The sequence below is a fragment of the Tursiops truncatus genome, chromosome 2, assembly GCF_011762595.2.
Source record: "Tursiops truncatus isolate mTurTru1 chromosome 2, mTurTru1.mat.Y, whole genome shotgun sequence".
Classification (NCBI taxonomy): Eukaryota; Metazoa; Chordata; class Mammalia; order Artiodactyla; family Delphinidae; genus Tursiops; species Tursiops truncatus.
In genome coordinates this window covers 136725255-136744946 of record NC_047035.1, presented here as the reverse complement: position 1 = coordinate 136744946, position 19692 = coordinate 136725255, and the positions used below count along the sequence as shown (strand labels likewise).

General features: G+C 45.5%; 1 protein-coding gene across 4 annotated transcripts in view; it reads left to right on the top strand.

Annotated features, from left to right (window-relative positions):
• Positions 1 to 19692, top strand: part of NTRK3 (neurotrophic receptor tyrosine kinase 3) — a 388119-nt gene that overhangs the window by 307748 nt on the left and 60679 nt on the right. For all 4 annotated transcript variants that reach the window (XM_073801379.1, XM_073801378.1, XM_073801380.1 and 1 more), the window contains one exon: positions 14181 to 14311. In XM_073801379.1, coding sequence (XP_073657480.1) covers positions 14181 to 14311 — 131 coding nt within the window. The remainder of the gene's footprint in view (positions 1 to 14180; positions 14312 to 19692) is intronic.

Below are 19692 nucleotides of genomic sequence, written 5' to 3'. Positions count from 1 at the left end.
AGAAGGCATCCTCACTGCTCACCTGGACCTCAGGTGGTGACGACCAAGGGTGGCAAGAGTGGGTTCCATTGGAAGAAAATCTCTGTTCTTTTTTTTTCTGTTCATCTTTATTGGAGTATAATTGCTTTACAATGGTGTGTTAGTTTCTGCTGTACAACAAAGTGAATCAGCTCTATGTATGCATATATCTCCATATCCCCTCCTTCTTGAGCCTCCCTCCCACCCTGCCTACCCCACCCCTCTAGGTCGTCACAAAGCACCGAGATGATCTCCCTGTGCTATGCGGCTGCTTCCCACTAGCTATCCATTTTACACCTGGTAGTGTATATATGTCAGTGCTACTCTTTCACTCCATCCCAGCTTCCCCTCCCCTCCCCCCTCCACCGGCTCCTCAAGTCCATTCTCTACGTCTGCATCTTTATTCCTGCCCTGCCACTAGGTTTGTCAGTACCGTTTTTTTTTTTAGATTCCGTATATGTGCGTTAGCATATGGTATTTATTTTTCTCTTTCCGACTTACTTCACTCTGTATGACAGACTCTAGGTCCATCCACCTCATTACAAATAACTCAATTTTGTTCCTTTTTATGGCTGAGTATATAGATGTGAAATCAGTGCCTCTGTCTGGGGTACGAGTTACAGAGGTGAGGGGGCTGTGACAGAAGGATGGGCTCAGTGGCAGCCATCTGCTTATCCCAGAGTTTAGAGTCTGGTGGGCCACTTCTAACAGCTGGGTGATCTTGGGCAATTGCTTCATCACCTTGAACTTCAACTTCCTCATCTGTAGCACTTGGGTAGCAATGTGCTGCGTTTAAGAGAGTTGTGAAGAGGAGGTGTTACTTAGCGCGGTGCCGGGCACAGGGTAAGTGCTCAGTCAATGACAGTTATTTTTACTATTAATAAGGGCACAAAGGGATAACAATGAGCTAAAAGAGACAAGTGCAGGGTGAGATAGAGTTGATGGGGGAAAGATCTGAGGGGTCTTAGCAAGGAGCCTAGGAACCAGTTAGGAGCTGGGTATTACAATGGGCCAGGGAAGAAGGTAAGCCAGGGTGGTTAGGAAAACCCATCAAGGCTCAGCTAAGAGAACTCATGGCCAGCCCTTGGGAGTGCTGGGAAGCCTGCTTCTGCAACCCCTAGGCGACAGCCTTCAGGGAAGGACAATCTCAGTGCTGCATGAATATTTGGCCTCCTAGGACAATAATTCGCCAAAGTACCGAGGTGGCCAATGAATTTCTCTTAAGGAATTTTGAGTGTGACTGAGGAAGCATGCTGGCTTTGGGGGACTGACTTTACTGTTGACATACAGCAGAGTCAGGATCACCATTATTTATAACTGCCAAGCCTGGGAAATCTGTTTTTTCTCTGTTGATCAATAGCAATCTTTAGTAGGTGGCTGTCTCTGCCTTTGATGTCTTTATTCCATTGTCTGACAAACCTCCTCCCGCAAACTATTTTGGACCTGAAGGAGGAGGAGGTTGGACATCGCGGTGGCAGGCTCAGATAGGCTGCCAGTGACCTCCTGAGTCACTGCTGGCCCCCCACCACCCCCATGCAACCTCATGTCATTTTACTTCAGGAGAATATCACCACCCTTCTCCAAGTTTCTTTCCAGGCCATTATTTTGTTCACAGGTAGATTGAGCTTTTAGTTAAAAGCAAAATCTTGCAGAAAGGAAGGAGACATACTGTTGTTAAATGTCCATTATGTTTCAGATATTTTCTATTGTCTTTTACCTAAAATTTTTATATCAGTCCCCTTAACAACTCTGCCAAGTAGATATTGAAGGTTTCCATTCTACACATAAGGAACCAGAGCCTGAGGGAGGGTAAGGCACAGTTAGTGGCAGGGTCAGGATGAAAATACCTGTCTCTTTTCCCAAGGTCTCACTCTTTCAGCAACATAATGTTTTTCCCTGGGTTTTATGCTTCTTCTTCATCCCTGGTCTGCAGGGATGAATAAGTAGTATATGGCTGCCATACCCCCATTTTCCTAGAACACAGAGGTGAAGCTGACAGTGGTCACCCGTGTCTTGGGCCACATCTATGACCAGTGGGTCTCTGCAGGTCACACTAAGTATTGCAGAAAACCTCTACCTGCCAGGATGAGGCAGCCCGGGTGAGCAGATTAAGGACAAGGGTGTAAACACAGCCTGCCTGCCGACTTCTCAGGGCCCCAAGGTCTTTTGAACAGAGGTAGCTTGTGACCTCCTTGGATTAGTGATTCTGCCCTAAGTCAAGCTTGCTCCGGGCCTAGAAGACCTCCCCAAAGTGAATCCCACACAGATGGAATGAGTATCTTGGTCCTCAATATAGAGAAAAATTTGTGTTGCGGTAACCATTTCATAGAAATCCTCAGTCTGTGCTTGTCTGATGAATCGATTAGCTGTCCTATGGGAACAGGAGGCTGTACAGGTGGCTTCCTCTGGGTGAATCCAGTGGTGGCTGTCCCGAAAAAAGGAGTTAGGGAAGAGCCAGGCCAGAAGAGGTCAGGAGACCTTTCCATTTCCCAAGAACACTCCTTACTGTATACCAGCCCCTTGCTCTCTCCAGCAGCCCCCTCAGTGCAGGAGGCTGGGAGGTCTTCCCACGGCCTGTGCTGTGTATCCACCTCTCTCCTCCTCCCCTGCCCATGTCCCGACGTCTGAGCCTTGTGACCCAGACTCTGCTGAGCTGGCCAGCCAGGCAGGAAAAGGAGATTGATGCCCCTGCCTCCTAGGAAAATCCATCAATTTGTGGCCTGTGGGTCAGATGGCTTCACCAGAGGCAGCTCTGAGCAGTACTGTGTGAGCTAAAAATCAACACACAAAAAAGGCCCCAATAGACATATGGACGTCAGAAATGAAAATGGCTCATTCCTGCCACTCCCCAGGGGCCTGAACAGTCAGTGCCCTTTCCTCCCACACTCTTTCCCCACCCACACCCTCCTCCCCAGGGCCTCCTGGGTGGGTGGGGGGGGGGCTCTTACCCTTTCCCTTGGGAAGATGTTGCATCGGGGTCCAGGGATGGACAGGGTTAGAGAAGTCAGGCAGGAGTAGGGGAAGGGGGAAGACAGAGGGTTGAGCTTCTGTGGACCGATGGTCTTGGCGGTCACAAAGTGGGGGAGGACAGGGGAAAGGCAGCCCCGGGTAACAGAAAGCACACAGGCTCAGGAGTCAGGAAAAAAAAGAGAGAGTCCTTTGGCCACATTTTAGTTCCGCAAACTTTGGAAAGTTACCCGCGCCCCCCCTCCCGCCTCCATTTTCTCATCTGCGAAAGGGGTACAATCACACATACCTCCCAGGGTTATCGTGAGAATGGAATGTTGAACAAATAGTAGGATTGGGCACAAATTAATCCCCTTTACCTGTGTCTTCCTATTTAGGTTCAGGGAAAGAAGCTGCTCAAATGGTATTTTGGAGTCTAGAGTCTTGTTGGTACACGGGGTTCTCCACATGGAAGTGATTTGCTTTATGCATTTAGCCCTAATCCAGCCTCTCTGTGCCGAAGCCGAAGCTCCCAGGTTACCTTGTGGAGTTCTTATCCCTATGGCTGGGAGGAAGTTCTCTCCTGGGGGAGGATTTATGGTGGGATGGAGTCTGTTTTTATTGTCCCTTCCTTCTGCTGCCCCTTCTCAGATCTCACCACCCCATCCATGGGCTTAGCTCAGGTATTGGTCTCAAAATACTTCTCCCTGCAGACAAATTGAGTGAGCCCCAGCGATTTCATTCTGAGCCACTGGGCATTTCCATGTCTCTGAAAGAGATCCATTTGCAGATTGAGGACAGACACTGGTCCGTGGCTGGCTCTACTTCGTGCTTTCAGAGAGCAGACAAGTTTCCAGCATCATGGTCACCTGCCCCCTGCCACATTCAAGACCCACAGCTGTCAAAGCTCTGACCTCCTGAAGCTGGGGTTTGGCAGCTGCCCCCAGGCTCTTAACTCCTGGCATGTGGAGGGAGGGTCAAGAAAAGGCCCCCTCTATGCGGCTGCCACGTGACTTTTCTGAACTTTTTTTTTATATATCATTCTTGGAGTATAATTGCTTTACAATAGTGTGTTAGTTTCTGCTTTATAACAAACTGAATCAGTTGTACATATACATATGTTCCCATATCTCTTCCCTCTTGCGTCTCCTCCCCTCCCACCCTCCCTATCCCACCCCTCCAGGCGGTCACAAAGCACAGAGCTGATCTCCCTGTGCTATGCGGCTGCTTCCCACTAGCTATCTACCTTACGTTCGGTAGTGTATATATGTCCATGCCTCTCTCTCGCTTTGTCACAGCTTACCCTTCCCCCTCCCCATATTCTCAAGTCCATTCTCTAGTAGGTCTGTGTCTTTATTCCTGTCTTACCCCTAGGTTCTTCATGACATTTTTTTTCCTTAAATTCCATATATATGTGTTAGCATAGGGTATTTGTCTTTCTCTTTCTGACTTACTTCACTCTGTATGACAGACTCTAGGTCTATCCACCTCATTACAAATAGCTCAATTTCGTTTCTTTTTATGGCTGAGTAATATTGCATTGTATATATGTGCCACATCTTCTTTATCCATTCATCTGATGATGGACACTTAGGTTGTTTCCATCTCCGGGCTATTGTAAATAGAGCTGCAATGAACATTTTGGTACATGACTATTTTTGAATTATGGTTTTCTCAGGGTATATGCCCAGTAGTGGGATTGCTGGGTCATATGGTAGTTCTATTTGTAGTTTTTTAAGGAACCTCCATACTGTTCTCCATAGTGGCTGTACCAATTCACATTCCCACCAGCAGTGCAAGGGTGTTCCCTTTTCTCCACACCCTCTCCAGCATTTATTCTTTCTAGATTTTTTGATGATGGCCATTCTGACTGGTGTGAGATGATATCTCATTGTAGTTTTGATTTGCATTTCTCTAATGATTAATGATGTTGAGCATTCTTTCATGTGTTTGTTGGCAGTCTGTATATCTTCTCTGGAGAAATGTCTATTTAGGTCTTCTGCCCATTTTTGGATTGGGTTGTTTGTTTTTTTGTTATTGAGCTGCATGAGCTGCTTATAAATTTTGGAGATTAATCCTTTGTCAGTTGCTTCATTTGCAAATATTTTTTCCCATTCTGAGGGTTGTCTTTTGGTCATGTTTATGGTTTCCTTTGCTGTGCAAAAGCTTTGAAGTTTCATTAGGTCCCATTTGTTTTTATTTCCATTTTTCTAGGAGGTGGGTCAAAAAGGATCTTGCCGTGATTTATGTCATAGAGTGTTCTGCCTATGTTTTCCTCTAAGAGTTTGATAGTTTCTGGCCTTACATTTAGGTCTTTAATCCATTTTGAGCTTATTTTTGTGTATGGTGTTAGGGAGTGATCTAATCTCATACTTTTACATGTACCTGTCCAGTTTTCCCAGCACCACTTATTGAAGAGGCTCTCCTTTCTCCACTGTACTTTCCTGCCTCCTTTATCAAAGATAGGGTGACCATATGTGCGTGGGTTTATCTCTGGGCTTTCTATCCTGTTCCATTGGTCTATCTTTCTGTTTTTGTGCCAGTACCATACTGTCTTGATTACTGTAGTTTTGTAGTATAGTCTGAAGTCAGGGAGCCTAATTCCTCCAGCTCCGTTTTTTGTTCTCAACATTGCTTTGGCTATTCGGGGTCTTTTGTGTTTCCATACAAATTGTGAAATTTTTTGTTCTAGTTCTGTGAAAAATGCCAGTGTAGTTTGAAAGGGATTGCATTGAATCTGTAGATTGCTTTGGGTAGTAGAGTCATTTTCACAGTGTTGACTCTTCCAATCCAAGAACATGGTATATCTCTCCATCTATTTTGTATCATCTTTAATTTCTTTCATCCATGTCTTATACTTTTCTGCATACAGGTCTTTTGTCTCCTTAGGTAGGTTTATTCCTAGATATTTTATTCTTTTTGTTGCAATGGTAAATGGGAGTGTTTTCTTGATTTCACTTTCAGATTTTTCATCATTAGTGTATAGGAATGCCAGAGATTTCTGTTCATTAATTTTGTATTCTGCAACTTTACCAAATTCATTGATTAGCACTAGTAGTTTTCTGGTAGCATCTTTAGGAGTCTCTATGTATAGTATCATGTCATCTGCAAACAGTGACAGCTTTACTTCTTCTTTTCCGATTTGGATTCCTTTTATTTCCTTTTCTTCTCTGATTGCTGTGGCTAAAACTTCCAAAACTATGTTGAATAAGAGTGGTGAGAGTGGGCAACCTTGTCTTGTTCCTGATCTTAGTGGAAATGCTTGCAGTTTTTCACCATTGAGGACAATGTTGGCTGTGAGTTTGTCATATATGGCCTTTATTATGTTGAGGAAAGTTCCCTCTATGCCTACTTTCTGCAGGGTTTTTATCATAAATGGGTGTTGAATTTTGTTGAAAGCTTTCTCTGCATCTATTGAGATGATCATATGGTTTTTCTCCTTCAATTTGTTAATATGGTTTATCACGTTGATTGATTTGCATATATTAAAGAATCCTTGCATTCCGGGAATAAACCCCACTTGATCATGGTGTATGATCCTTTTAATGTGCTGTTGGATTCTGTTTGCTAGTATTTTGTTGAGGATTTTTGCATCTATGTTCATCAGTGATATTGGCCTGTAGTTTTCTTTCTTTGTGACATCCTTGTCTGGTTTTGGTATCAAGGTGATGGTGGCCTCGTAGAATGAGTTTGGGAGTGTTCCTCCCTCTGCTATATTTTGGAAGAGTTTGAGAAGGATAGGTGTTAGCTCTTCTCTAAATGTTTGATAGAATTCGCCTGTGAAGCCATCTGGTCCTGGGCTTTTGTTTGTTGGAAGATTTTTAATCACAGTTTCAATTTCAGTGCTTGTGATTGGTCTGTTTATATTTTCTATTTCTTCCTGATTCAGTCTTGGCAGGTTGTGCATTTCTAAGAATTTGTCCGTTTCTTCCAGGTTGTCCATTTGATTGGCATAGAGTTGCTTGTAGTAATCTCTCATGATCTTTTGTATTTCTGCAGTGTCAGTTGTTACTTCTCCTTTTTCATTTCTAATTCTATTGATTTGAGTCTTCTCCCTTTTTTTCTTGATGAGTCTGGCTAGTGGTTTATCTATTTTGTTTATCTTCTCAAAGAACCAGCTTTTAGTTTTATTGATCTTTGCTATCATTTCCTTCATTTCTTTTTCATTTATTTCTGATCTGATTTTTATGATTTCTTTCCGTCTGCTAACTTTGGGGTTTTTTTGTTCTTCTTTCTCTAATTGCTTTAAGTACAAGGTTAGGTTGTTTATTCGAGATGTTTCCTGTTTCTTAAGGTAGGATTGTATTGCTATAAACTTCCCTCTTAGAACTGCTTTTGCTGCATCCCATAGATTTTGTGTCATCATGTCTCCATTGTCATTTGTTTCTAGGTATTTTTTTATTTCCTCTTTGATTTCTTCAGTGATCACTTCATTATTAAGTAGTGTATTGTTTAGCCTCCATGTGTTTGTATTTTTTACAGATCTTTTCCTGTAATTGATATCTAGTCTCATAGCATTGTGGTTGGAAAAGATACTTGATACAATTTCAATTTTCTTAAATTTACCAAGGCTTGATTTGTGACCCAAGATATGATCTATCCTGGAAAATGTTCCATGAGCACGTGAGAAAAATGTGTATTCTGTTGTTTTTGGATGGAATGTCCTATAAATATCAATTAAGTCCATCTTCTTTAATGTATCATTTAAAGCTTGTGTTTCCTTATTTATTTTCATTTTGGATGATCTGTCCATTGGTGAAAGTGGGGTGTTAAAGTCCCCTACTATGAATGTGTTACTGTTGATTTCCCGTTTTATGGCTGTTAGTATTTGCCTTATGTATTGAGGTGCTCCTATGTTGGGTGTATAAATATTTACAATTGTTATATCTTCTTCTTGGATCAATCACTTGATCATTATGTAGTATCCTTCTTTGTCTCTTCTAATATTCTTTATTTTAAAGTCTATTTTGTCTGATATGAGAATTGCTATTCCAGCTTTATTTTGATTTCCATTTGCATGAAATATCTTTTTCCATCTCCTTACTTTCATTCTGTATGTGTCTCTAGGTCTGAAGTGGGTCTCTTGTAGATCGCAAAAATATGGGTCTTGTTTTTGTATCCATTCAGCTAATCTGTGTCTTTTGGTGGGAGCATTTAGTCTATTTACATTTAAGGTAATTATCAATATCTATGTTCCTATTCCCATTTTCTTAATTGTTTTGCGTTCGTTATTGTAAGTCTTTTCCTTCTCTTGTGTTTCTTACCTAGAGAAGTTCCTTTAGCAGTTGTTGTAAAGATGGTTTGGTGGTGCTGAGCTCTCTCAGCTTTTGCTTGTCTGTAAAAGTTTTAATTTCTCCATCAAATCTGAATGAGATCCTTGCTGGGTAGAGTAATCTTGGTTGCAGGTTTTTCTCCTTCATCACTTTAAATATGTCCTGCCAGTCCCTTCTGGCTTGCAGAGTTTCTGATGAAAGATCAGCTGTTAACCTTATGGGGATTCCCTTTTGTGTCATTTGTTGCTTTTCCCTTGCTGCTTTTAATATGTTTTCTTTGTATTTAAGTTTTGACAGTTTGATTAATATGTGTCTTGGCATATTTCTCCTTGGATTTATCCTGTATGGGACTCTCTGTGCTTCTTGGACTTGATTAACTATTTCCTTTCCCATATTAGGGAAGTTTTCAACTATAATCTCTTCAAATATTTTCTCAGTCCCTTTCTTTTTCTCTTCTTCTTCTGGAACTCCTATAATTCGAATGTTGGTGCGTTTAATGTTGTCCCAGAAGTCTCTGAGAGTGTCCTCAGTTCTTTTCATTCTTTTTTCTTTATCCTGCTCTGCAGTAGTTATTTCCACTATTTTATCTTCCAGGTCACTTATCCGTTCTTCTGCCTCAGTTATTCTGCTATTGATCCCATCTAGAGTATTTTTAATTTCATTTATTGTGTTGTTCATCACTGTTTGTTTCATCTTTAGTTCTTCTAGGTCCTTGTTAAATGTTTCTTGCATTTTATCTATTCTATTTCCAAGATTTTGGATCATCTTTACTATCATTATTCTGAATTCTTTTCCAGGTAGACTGCCTATTTCCTCTTCATTTGTTAGGTCTGGTGGGTTTTTATCTTGCTCCTTCATCTGCTGTGTGCTTTCCTGTCTTCTCATTTTGCTTATCTTACTGTGTTTGGGGTCTCCTTTTTGCAGGCTGCAGGTTCGTAGTTCCCGTTGTTTTTGGTGTCTGTCCCCAGTGGCTAAGGTTGGTTCAGTGGGTTGTGTAGGCTTCCTGGTGGAGGGGACTAGTGCCTGTGTTCTGGTGGATGAGGCTGGATCTTGTCTTTCTGGTGGGCAGGTCCACATCTGGTGGTGTGTTTTATGGTGTCTGTGGACTTACTGTGATTTTAGGCAGCCTCTCTGCTAATGGGTGGGGTTGTGTTCCTGTCTTGCTAGTTGTTTGGCATAGGATGTCCAGCACTGTAGCTTGCTGGTCGTTGAGTGAAGCTGGGTGCTGGTGTTGAGATGGAGATCTCTGGGAGATTTTCGCTGCTTGATATGTGGAGCTGGGAGGTCTCTTGTGGACCAGTGTCCTGAAGTTGGCTCTCCTACCTCAGAGGCACAGCACTGACTCCTGGCTGCAGCACCAAGAGCCTTTCATCCACACGGCTCAGAATAAAAGGGAGAAAAAGTAGAAAGAAAGAATTAGTAGAAGTAGAAAGAAAGAATTAGTAGAAGAAGAAAGAAAGGAGGGAGGGAGGAAGGAAGGAAGGAGGGAAGGAAGGAAAAAAGAAAGAAAGAAGGTAAAGTAAAATAAAATAAGATAAAATATAATAAAGTTATTAAAATAAAAAAATAATTATTAAGAAAAAAATTAAAAACAACAACAACAACAAGGACAGATAGAACCCTAGGACAAATGGTGGAAGCAAAGATATACAGAAAAATCTCACACAGAAGCATACACATACACACTCATAAAAAGAGGAAAAGGGGAAAAAATCATAAATCTTGCTCTCAAAGTCCACCTCCTCAATTTGGGATGATTCGTTGTCTATTTATGTATTCCACAGATGCAGGGTACATCAAGTTGACTGTGGAGCTTTAATCCGCTGCTTCTGAGGCTGCTAGGAGAGATTTCCCTTTCTCTTCTTTGTTCTCACAGCTCCCGGGGCTCAGCTTTGGATTTGGCCCCGCCTCTGCGTGTAGGTCGCCGGAGGGCGTCTGTTCTTCTCTCAGACAGGACGGGGTTAAAGGAGCAGCTGCTTCAGGGGCTCTGGCTCACTCAGGCCGGTGGGGGGGTGGGGGGGGGGGGAGGGAGGGAGGGGCACGGAGTGCGGGGCGGGCCTGCGGCGGCAGAGACCGGCGTGACGGCGTGACGTTGCAGCAGACTGAGGTGCGCCGTGCGTTCTCCTGGGGGAGTTGTCCCTGGATCCCGGGACCCTGGCAGTGGCGGGCTGCACAAGCTCCCCGGAAGCGGGGTGTGGATAGTGACGTGTGCTCGCACACAGGCTTCTTGGTGGCGGCAGCAGCAGCCTTAGCGTCTCATGCCCGTCTCTGGGGTCCGCGCTTTTAGCCGCGGCTCGCGCCCGTCTCTGGAGCTCCTTTAAGCAGCGCTCTTAATCCCCTCTCCTCGCGCACCAGGAAACAAAGAGGGAAGAAAAAGTCTCTTGCCTCTTCGGCAGCTCCAGACCTTTTCCCGGACTCCCTCCAGGCTAGCCGTGGCGCGCTAACCCCTTCAAGCTGTGTTCACGCCGCCAGTCCTCTCCCTGCGCTCCGACGGAAGTCCGAGCCTCAACTCCCAGTCCCGCCCGCCCCGGCGGGTGAGCAGACAAGCCTCTCGGGCTGGTGAGTGCTGGTTGGCCCTGATCGTCTGTGCAGGAATCTCCCCGCTTTGCCCTCCGCATCCCTGTTGCTGTGCTCTCCTCCGTGGCTCCGAAGCTTTCCCCCTCTGCCACCCGCAGTCTCTGCCCGCGAAGGGGCTTCTAGTGTGTGGAAAGCTTTCCTCCTTCACAGCTCCCTCCCACTGGTGCAGGTCCCGTCCCTATTCTTTTGTCTCTGTTTATTCTTTTTTCTTTTGCCCTACCCAGGTACGTGGGGACTTTCTTGCCGTTTGGGAGGTCTGAGGTCTTCTGCCAGCGTTTAGTAGGTGTTCTGTAGGAGTTGTTCCACATGTAAATGTATTTCTGGTGTATCTGTGGGGAGGAAAGTGATCTCCGCGTCTTACTCTTCCGCCATCTTCCCGGAAGCTCTACTTTTCTGAACTTTTCAAGGCTTGTGATTCTTGCTGCCGAGGGAGGGAGAGGAGATGGAGGGTTGTGAGACGTGACCCAGGCACAGCAGCTGGAAAATGGAGCCCCACTCTCCTGAGAGGTCCTCCCTGCTCATTCTGGACTCACGGTGGCTGAGAGTCAGAAGCTCTGGCGGGGGAGCTGGTGACGTCACCCAGTCCGGAGTTGGATTTAGGGACCCGGGAACATATATAGCTCTGTAGCTCTGCCTTTGTAGAGGTGCGTCCAGAATGTAAGAAATCAAGAGAGGTGTGATCTCCATCGTGAGGATGAGGGGTTGAGGCTCTGAGAGGGGGCTTGACTCTGCCTAGGCCGCACGGGTAAGTCTGGGATTGCAGGCCTCCTCCTGGTCTTTGAGTGGTGATGCATGTCTCACGTACCTGTGGCTGTGGCGCTTGTTGAGGCCAAGCTGTTAAAGTGAACATTAAAGCAGAAACTAACACACCCTTGTAAAGCAATTATACTCCAATAAAGATGTAAAAAAAAAAAAAGGGGGGCAGGAAGAGGAGAGGATCTTCAAGATGGCGGAGGAGTAAGACGGAAAAAAAAAAAAGTGAACTTTGGTCATTGGCTGACTAATTCCTCACCCCACTCATGTCAACCTGTTCCAGTGGTTCTTAAAGAGGGGTGCCGGACCAGCAGTATCAACATCACCTGGGAACTTGTTAGAAAAGGCAAATTTGCAGGCTTCAACCTGGACCTCCTGAACAGAAAGCTCTGGGAGAAGGCCCCAGTGAACAGTTTTCATAAGCCCTCTAGGTCATTTTGATTTTTGTCCTATTGCAATGTCGTGGGAGGCTGGGGTTGGGGAGGGGTCAGGGGCCAAAGGGCCCTCAAGTGGCCTGGCTAGTCTGGTCTGTCCTGATGCTCTGGATTCAAGCATCTCAACCCAGTTGGCGATTCCTGACTTGGCCCTCATTTTCCCCTCTTGTAAAATAATATCAATAATGGTGAAAACACACACCATTTCAGAGGACTTGAAGGTTTACCAACTTTTACATAGAATAGCCCTTGTAGCAGGTGAGTAGAACTTATATTATCCTCCCACACCCATTTTACAGATAAGGAAACTGAGACTCCAGATGTTTTGTGAGGTGGGCCAGCCCATAGTGGGGGAGGATCCAGGTCCTGAGCCAAGTGCCCTTGACTTTCCATCCCTGACTGATCCCTGCGGGCTCAGAGGCGTGGGCATGACCCTATAAATCTGCCATCCCATCTCCATTCTGAGGCTGCGTCAGAATGCTCATCTCGCAGGAGCCCATCAGTAGTCACCTGGGAATGACTGTGCAGTAATGAGCAGATGGCCTCCCTGGAGAGGTCCTGACATCCCATTTTCTCTCGGTGTGAGACCCTTAGCCTCCCCTTCAAGGCCAACAAATACCATTCCTCAGAGGGCTAGGACAGAGCAGCAGAGGGTGTGAAGAGGGAACCGATTTCTAATTCCCTTGTAAACATGGGGGCAAAGCCCTGCAGCAAGTGGCAGCTCCCTGGCAGCCCTGTGGCCTGGGAGCCTGCAGGTCTGTCTTGCTGGGAAGAGAGAATAATGGTCTGTAAATGCTTGCACCCACAGATGCTGGCCGGCAGGTCATCTGGGACATGGCAGGGCTACCAATAATTCTGATAGAAAAAAACAAGATTTGTGTAGTCTATTATGAGAAGACTCCCCTGGCCAACCAAAACACTAACTACGGCCCTGCAGTCACACCCCTTTGTCCCTGTAATGTGTTCTCTTGTTCTTGGGGACAGTCTGCCATGGTCCTCTGTCCTCAACTATTATTTTTTTGACAAGGTTGAGAAAACCCTCTTTCCTGGCTCTGCGATGCTCTTCATAATGTGAATACAGGTATTTAATGGGCTTCTGCCTGTTGAACGATTAATGGAAAGGTCGGTGAGTAATCTCCGGCTCACTCCCCACCTCAGCAGCCCACTTCTTGTACAATTCCTTCGAAGCATTCTTTCCAAATAGGTGGGAGGGCTGAGGTCACATCTTTGCTTTCTCCTGGCAGGCAGACTTTAAGTAGGTTGCTAAATTAGCCAAGGCCGCGGTAGCCCTTCTCTTTGCACAGAGCCTGGTTCTGGGGAGGTCTCTGGACTTGATTTTGTGATTTCGTTGTTTTTTCTCTCTCACAGGAGAGGGACTTGTCAAGTAGAGGCTTCCCCCAGATAACTGTAACTCCCACTTAGTGATCTCTATCACGAACCGGACACTGTGCTAAGAGCACTGTAGTCATTATGTTATAACAAGAGCCAGTGTGGTGTGTCCGTGTGTGTGTGCATGTGTGTGTGTGTGCATGTGTGTTGGGGGGGAGGGCACTGGGCCAAACTCTCATGTGAATTATCTCATTTAATCTTCCCAAGAATTCAGAGAGTAAGGTATTGGTGTTAATTCCATTTTACAGATGAGGAAACTGAGGCTCTGGGGTGAAATAATTTCCCGAAGCTCAAAAACTAGCAGGGAGAGGAAACCAGGGTTCAAACTCGATTCTTGACTACTCAATGCAGTCCATGGACCCACAGCCCACAGACATCCCCTGAGAGTTTATTAGCGATGCAGATTCTCAGAGCCACTTGAATCAGGACCTGCACGATGCCCAGGGGATTCCCATGCACAGTAACTGTTGAGACTGCTGTATACTCTCTCCAGCAACTATAGCTGATTATGCCGGAATCCTGGGTGTTAACGATTACTGACTCTGGTTTAGAGAGGTTCGGGGCTAGTCGGGGACAGAGCTGAGATTTCATTCTGGGTGGAACCCTCAAACCACCATGCAATGCCTGTTTTCACGCCCAAGGTAAGGTGCTAGAGGTTGCCTGTCCCTACCGTGGACTCAAAAGCAGAACTCCCTGCTCTAGACCCCTGTGCTCCCCTGTCCCCCTGAGCCTCCAAGGAGGACAAGTGCCTGGGACTGACTTGGCTGCTCTCCTCTGTCCCCTCCTGCAGATGTGCAGCACATTAAAAGGAGAGACATCGTGTTGAAGCGAGAACTGGGCGAGGGAGCCTTTGGAAAGGTCTTCCTGGCCGAGTGCTACAACCTCAGCCCCACCAAGGACAAGATGCTCGTGGCCGTGAAGGTAATTCTCAGAGGCATGTGGGCCCCAGGAAGGAAGAGGAGTGGCTGGGGTCAGGTGGGAGGGAAAGAGAGACTCACTCCATTCTGGAAGATGGTATCAACTAATGTTATCAGATGCAATCAAGATGGTATAAACTAACGTAATCAGATGCCCTTGCTCCAAGGTCAATGAAGTTTCCTTAGGACCCAAATCAGCTTCCTTTGGCTTCGGAGGTCAAGAGCTGTAGCACATAAGGGGGCTGTGCCCACGGTGCAGCCGGAGGGACAAGTTATGCTTTTGATGGGCCCTGGTTTTATTCTGGAGGCCCTGGGCTCACCGCTGTCCCCAGCTGGCCCTCCTCCCACCTCAGCGACTTTGCAGGATGTGCTGCCCGTGCCCAGAAAGTCATTTGACCATTTCTCGGGAGTACAATTGCATGAGGGGCGGGTAGCTCACAGAGGCCCTGGGAGCCACTGCTCAAGTCAGCAGACGTCACTGGGCATAGGAGATGGGCTGGGGGGTCAGGTACTGAGCACAGGGAGGGACAGTGAGTGAGGCTGGAGGACATTCTTAGGCACCCCGTGGGATCCAGGTTCAGCGCCCAAGGGGCAGCGTGCCTGAGGGTTCCTGCCTTCTTAGATGGGTCGTTAACCACAGGGCTTTGGTATTGCTGAGCCAGCCCTGCAGATTTGCAGTTGGAGCCGAATTGCTTGGGGCAGGAGAGAAGGAACTTTGCTACTACCAGTTACCTTCCTCCAGCAGGAAGCAGCTTCTCTCAGTCACTGTTAGACACGTCTTTGAACACGACTGGCACAGACAAGAGTCAAGTAGCCTCGCTGAGGCACCCACAGGTCTGGGGTGTGGAGTGGTCCCTGTGGGAGTGGGTGCAGCGAGCAGGCCTCTGAGGCCAGCGTGAATTCTGTGTGATGTTCTGGGCTGAGAGCAGGAGATACCTCCTTCCCCACGAGGACTCTCACCTGGGCCTCAAAAGGTCCATCCTTAGCACTGAGGGCTCATGACCGAGCCATCTCTTCATGGCAGTTGCATATTTCTGAGACTTTGGGGTCTCTGTATTCACAGTTTGTTGTGTCTGCAGAGGGTAAGCGCCCTCCATGGATGCAGGCAGTGCTGTGCAGGCTACAGGCATAGGGTAGGAATCAGAGAGCTGGGTGGGTGCCTGGCCATCACTGATTAGCTCTGTGACCCTGTGCAAGATGCTTAACCTCTTTGAGCCTCAGTTTCCTTCTCTGTATAATAGGAGATATAATATCTCCTCTTTAAAATTTTGGTGATTAAATTACATAACATATGAAAAATTTTTAGTATACTGCTTGGGACACAGTAAATGCTTAGTAAAGACTCATTGCTATTTGTTTTTATCAACATCATTATTCTTGATGTTGATATTATCCAGTGTGCTTAGACACACGACATATGACCTGCTGAGCTTGCATTGACCGTCTAGAACAGGGTTTGCCAAACTCCTGCTATACTAGGCCAGATAGGAAAAATTTTAGGTTTTGAGGACCATACAGTCTTCCTTACAGCTACTCAACTCTACCCATGTAGTGGGAAAGCAGCCTAAACCATACATAAATGAATGGGGGCGTGGCTGTCTTCCAATACTTTTTCTTTTTTTTTTCAGAAGTGGGCATTGTCTGTTGACCTCTGCTCTAGAAAATAAATAAGGAACTAGCATATTGCCCCATAAAAGGCTAATGCTTATTATTGCTGGATATGCTGTGAGTAAACTTGCTCAGTGTGTCTCCATAGACATGGGATGGTCAGATTAGTGAGGGTGTCTTTAAACAGTTTGGACCAGGGATGTGGAAAGCTTTCTAATTTTGTCCCTAAACTTAGAATCTACCCTGCCCTAAAAATTTTAATTTATAGGATGACACTAATCGACTGGGTGTTCCAGCATCCATCTGGGGACTGGTGGATGAACTTAATATTTTTGTGCTTTGAGCAGGAAATGAAATGATGGCCTAAACCCTGGGAAACGTTTCCCGATGAGTGGTCTGGTATTAAGGGGTAGTACCCAGATTGGGTAATGCAGAAAATGTGTTTCTGTTGTCACCCTTGTAAAAGGGTTTCCTTTCCTCCTTTTTGGTCTGGGAAGCTTGAGAAGATGAATGTTCTGGGATTTTACACCATTTGCCTCGCAATGGATCCGCCCAGCGACCAACCCCTGGAGGAGATGCTTGTCTTCTCTGGAGAACAGCCAAGAAATGGTGTTTCCTGCTTCTCATCCTCTTTAGATTGTATTCCTTTTTGCAGGCTTCCTCCTCTTGAGTTTGTTCTCAAGTTGATGCAGGGTAATTATGGACTTCCAGAGAACACATCCAAGTATAACCCCAAATTAAGTTTTCCCACAGTTGTGGTTTTTAAAGCAAGATTTTTTTTGCCCAGCAGTTGCTATGGTGGAAACAAAGAGCCGAAATCCCAGCCTCTGTTCTGAAGACACTTGCAGTCTGTTGGGGAGACAAGAGAATACCCATGAAACAAACGCAGAGCAGGACAAGACAGAGTGTAATTTGTATATATGTGTAGTGTTAAGAGTGACATTAAAAGCATGTAATTCATGATATTTTTAAATAGGTAAGTGCAACTTTTAAATAGTTATTTGACAAACAATAGACTTGCTCAAGAGTCTCCTCTGACAGACAAATAGCCGATAAGACTATGAGAAATGTGTCCAGCCTAATTAGTCATCAGAAATACGTAAATTGAACCATAATGAGATACCACTGTATACCAAGCAGAATGGCTAAATAACAATGACAAAACCAAGTGCTGACAAGGATATGGAGCGATTGCCACTTTCATACTCTGGTGGAAATATAAAGTGGTCTAATTGTTTTGAAAAACAGCTTGGTATTTTAGAACATTGGCATCTGTGTGACCTAGCACTTGCACTCTAGGTCTAGACCTGACAGCTATGTATCTATCTGTCTGTCTATCTATCTATCTATCTATCTATCTCTATCTTTCCACAAAGAGATGTGTTTGAGAATGTTCATAAGCATTCTTTATAACAGCCAAAAGCTACAAACAACCCCAGTGTCCATCAGTAGCAGCTTGGATAAATAAATGTGGTATATTCATTCAGTGAGAAACTTTGCAACAAGGAAAATGAATGAACTACAGCTGCATGCAACAATTTGGAAAAATCTCAAAAACACAGTGCTGAATGAAAAAAGACAGATATAGAAATATACATATATTTTATATATATATATAGCACTATATGTATGATTCCATTTATTTAAAATTCAAAAAATAAGTACAACTAAGCTCTAGTGTTTATGGATGTGTGTATCTCTGCACATGTACTAAAATGGGTTTTAGTATATTAGTAAAATCTGAAGCTGAGCATCCGCTGAAATATCTCCGCCCCAATAAAAGAAAAGGAAAATGGAAAGCAGCAAAACCCCTAGACTGGAAATGATGATGTGAAGTGACTCTGAAGGAGATGGCAGCTGTTGAGAAATTTGAATGTTCTTGCCATCTAGACTGCTTCTCCCCCAGCCGACGAAACAGCCCCACTGAAACCCAAGGTTGGGAGTGGACATGAGACCTGATGTACATAATGGAGAGACTAAAAAGGGCAGTGTCTTCAGACTTTGGGGGAAAAAGGAGATGAGAAGGGAAAATTCCAGATCTCCTCTTTGCTCTATGGATACCACTGGAAGGGCCTGGACACAACCTCCCTGGCTTCAGAGACTCCTTGGCAAGCCCTGTCTTCCTGCACCAACAGTTGGCAGCTGTGAGGAACACCCATTCCATCCCATGCCCAATGGGCTGGTGACCCATTTTGAAGTTTCCCGGCTCCGAAGAGGTTGAGCATGGACTCTGCTGAGAGGTGCATGAGAGTCTCTGGGCTGATTTTCCTTCTCAAGATTTTTTTCCTGGCATCTCTGTCCCAATTGCATCAATCCCTGGGGACCTGGGCCACTTGCAGCTCTGGACCCCAGTTGCCACAATAGACCCCTTGCCAATTACATAGGAACTTCAGGTTTAACCCAAGAGCTGGAAAGCCCATCATAAAAGTAGAGAGATAATGGGTAGGAGAAGGGGTGTGGAAAGACCAAAAGAGACAGCAGTTGCTTTGTGCCCCATCTTCCAAATGAGGAACTCCTATCTGCTCTGCAGAGTAGGTGCCAGCCCTGGGAATGATGGCTGCGACTGCTCGAGAGCTGAGAATGGAAATATCCAACGGCTGCCATTGGCATCCGGACTGTGCGAGAGACTGATTTACAGAGATGGAGAGAGGCCATCTGGCTGGCCCCAAATTTGATCTACTTTTCCCTCTCGTAAATCCAGTGTTCACATAAATCTCTGTATTCTCATCCCACCCATGCTGGGTTCCTTTTTTTTTTTTTTTTTTCCTTTTTATTCTTCATGAAAATAAGTAAATCACTGACAGTCATCCTATACCCATGCCCCAGTCCATGAAGCTCAGGAGCTGGGTCACCGAGAGAGGCTCCCTCTCACCATGAGTCTCTGCCTTCTTCCACCCGTAGAAAGAAGGCTTTGCAGACATCTTTGTTCTGGTTGCATGTGGACACACGGCAGCCTATGCCTTTATTATCGGGTAGATTTTCTGAGAAGGCAGCCAGAGATGAAGTGGAAAGCATATGAGATCAGAGCTGGTAAATCAGTAATGGACCAGTGGCCCTCCCACTTCCCTGCTGGCCTTGGCCTGCCCTCTAGGCCTGGTATCCTTGCTGGGCCCAGCCATTCTGCTGACTGCCCACACGCCTCACCTTTCCTGACCCTCTCCTCTGCCCTTTCACATCTTTTAACTTCCGTGCCCACCATTCCCCTGAGGACCTGACCAGTGACTAATTCATCTGATAAATTAAGGCAAGCAGGTATGCTGGACAGGAATGTATCCTGGGCTCCACACTCAAGCTATTACTTACATGATCTTTGACAAATCATTTCCCTGTTCTGGACCTCAGATTTCTCACCTGTAAGACGGGAAAACTGTATTAGACAGCTTCCAACATTTTGGTCAAGAGTGGAATCATTTAATCCAACACTTTTTTGGTGAAACCTCCAAATTTTGAAAAGAATGCAAGGTGGTGCTTGTTGAAGTTGGAGTGGGCCTTGATCGCTGGCTGAGACACCATGGCTCTAGAGGCATTGCCATTGAACTTGGTGGTACCAAGAAGCCCAGCACCAAGAGATTACTGTGGTATAATTAAATTCTAGCTTCTGTCATTCAAGTTGTGTGAATGTGTCCTGATCCCCAGAGGAAACTGAGGGCTGAGCCACCAGAAATGAGCAGGTGGAAACATGGTATCTAGGGCCCTTTTAAAGCTATGAGTCCACCATCTCTAAGGTACGCTAATGACTGACGGAGGTTTGATGGGCCCCTTAGATATGATTTTTGC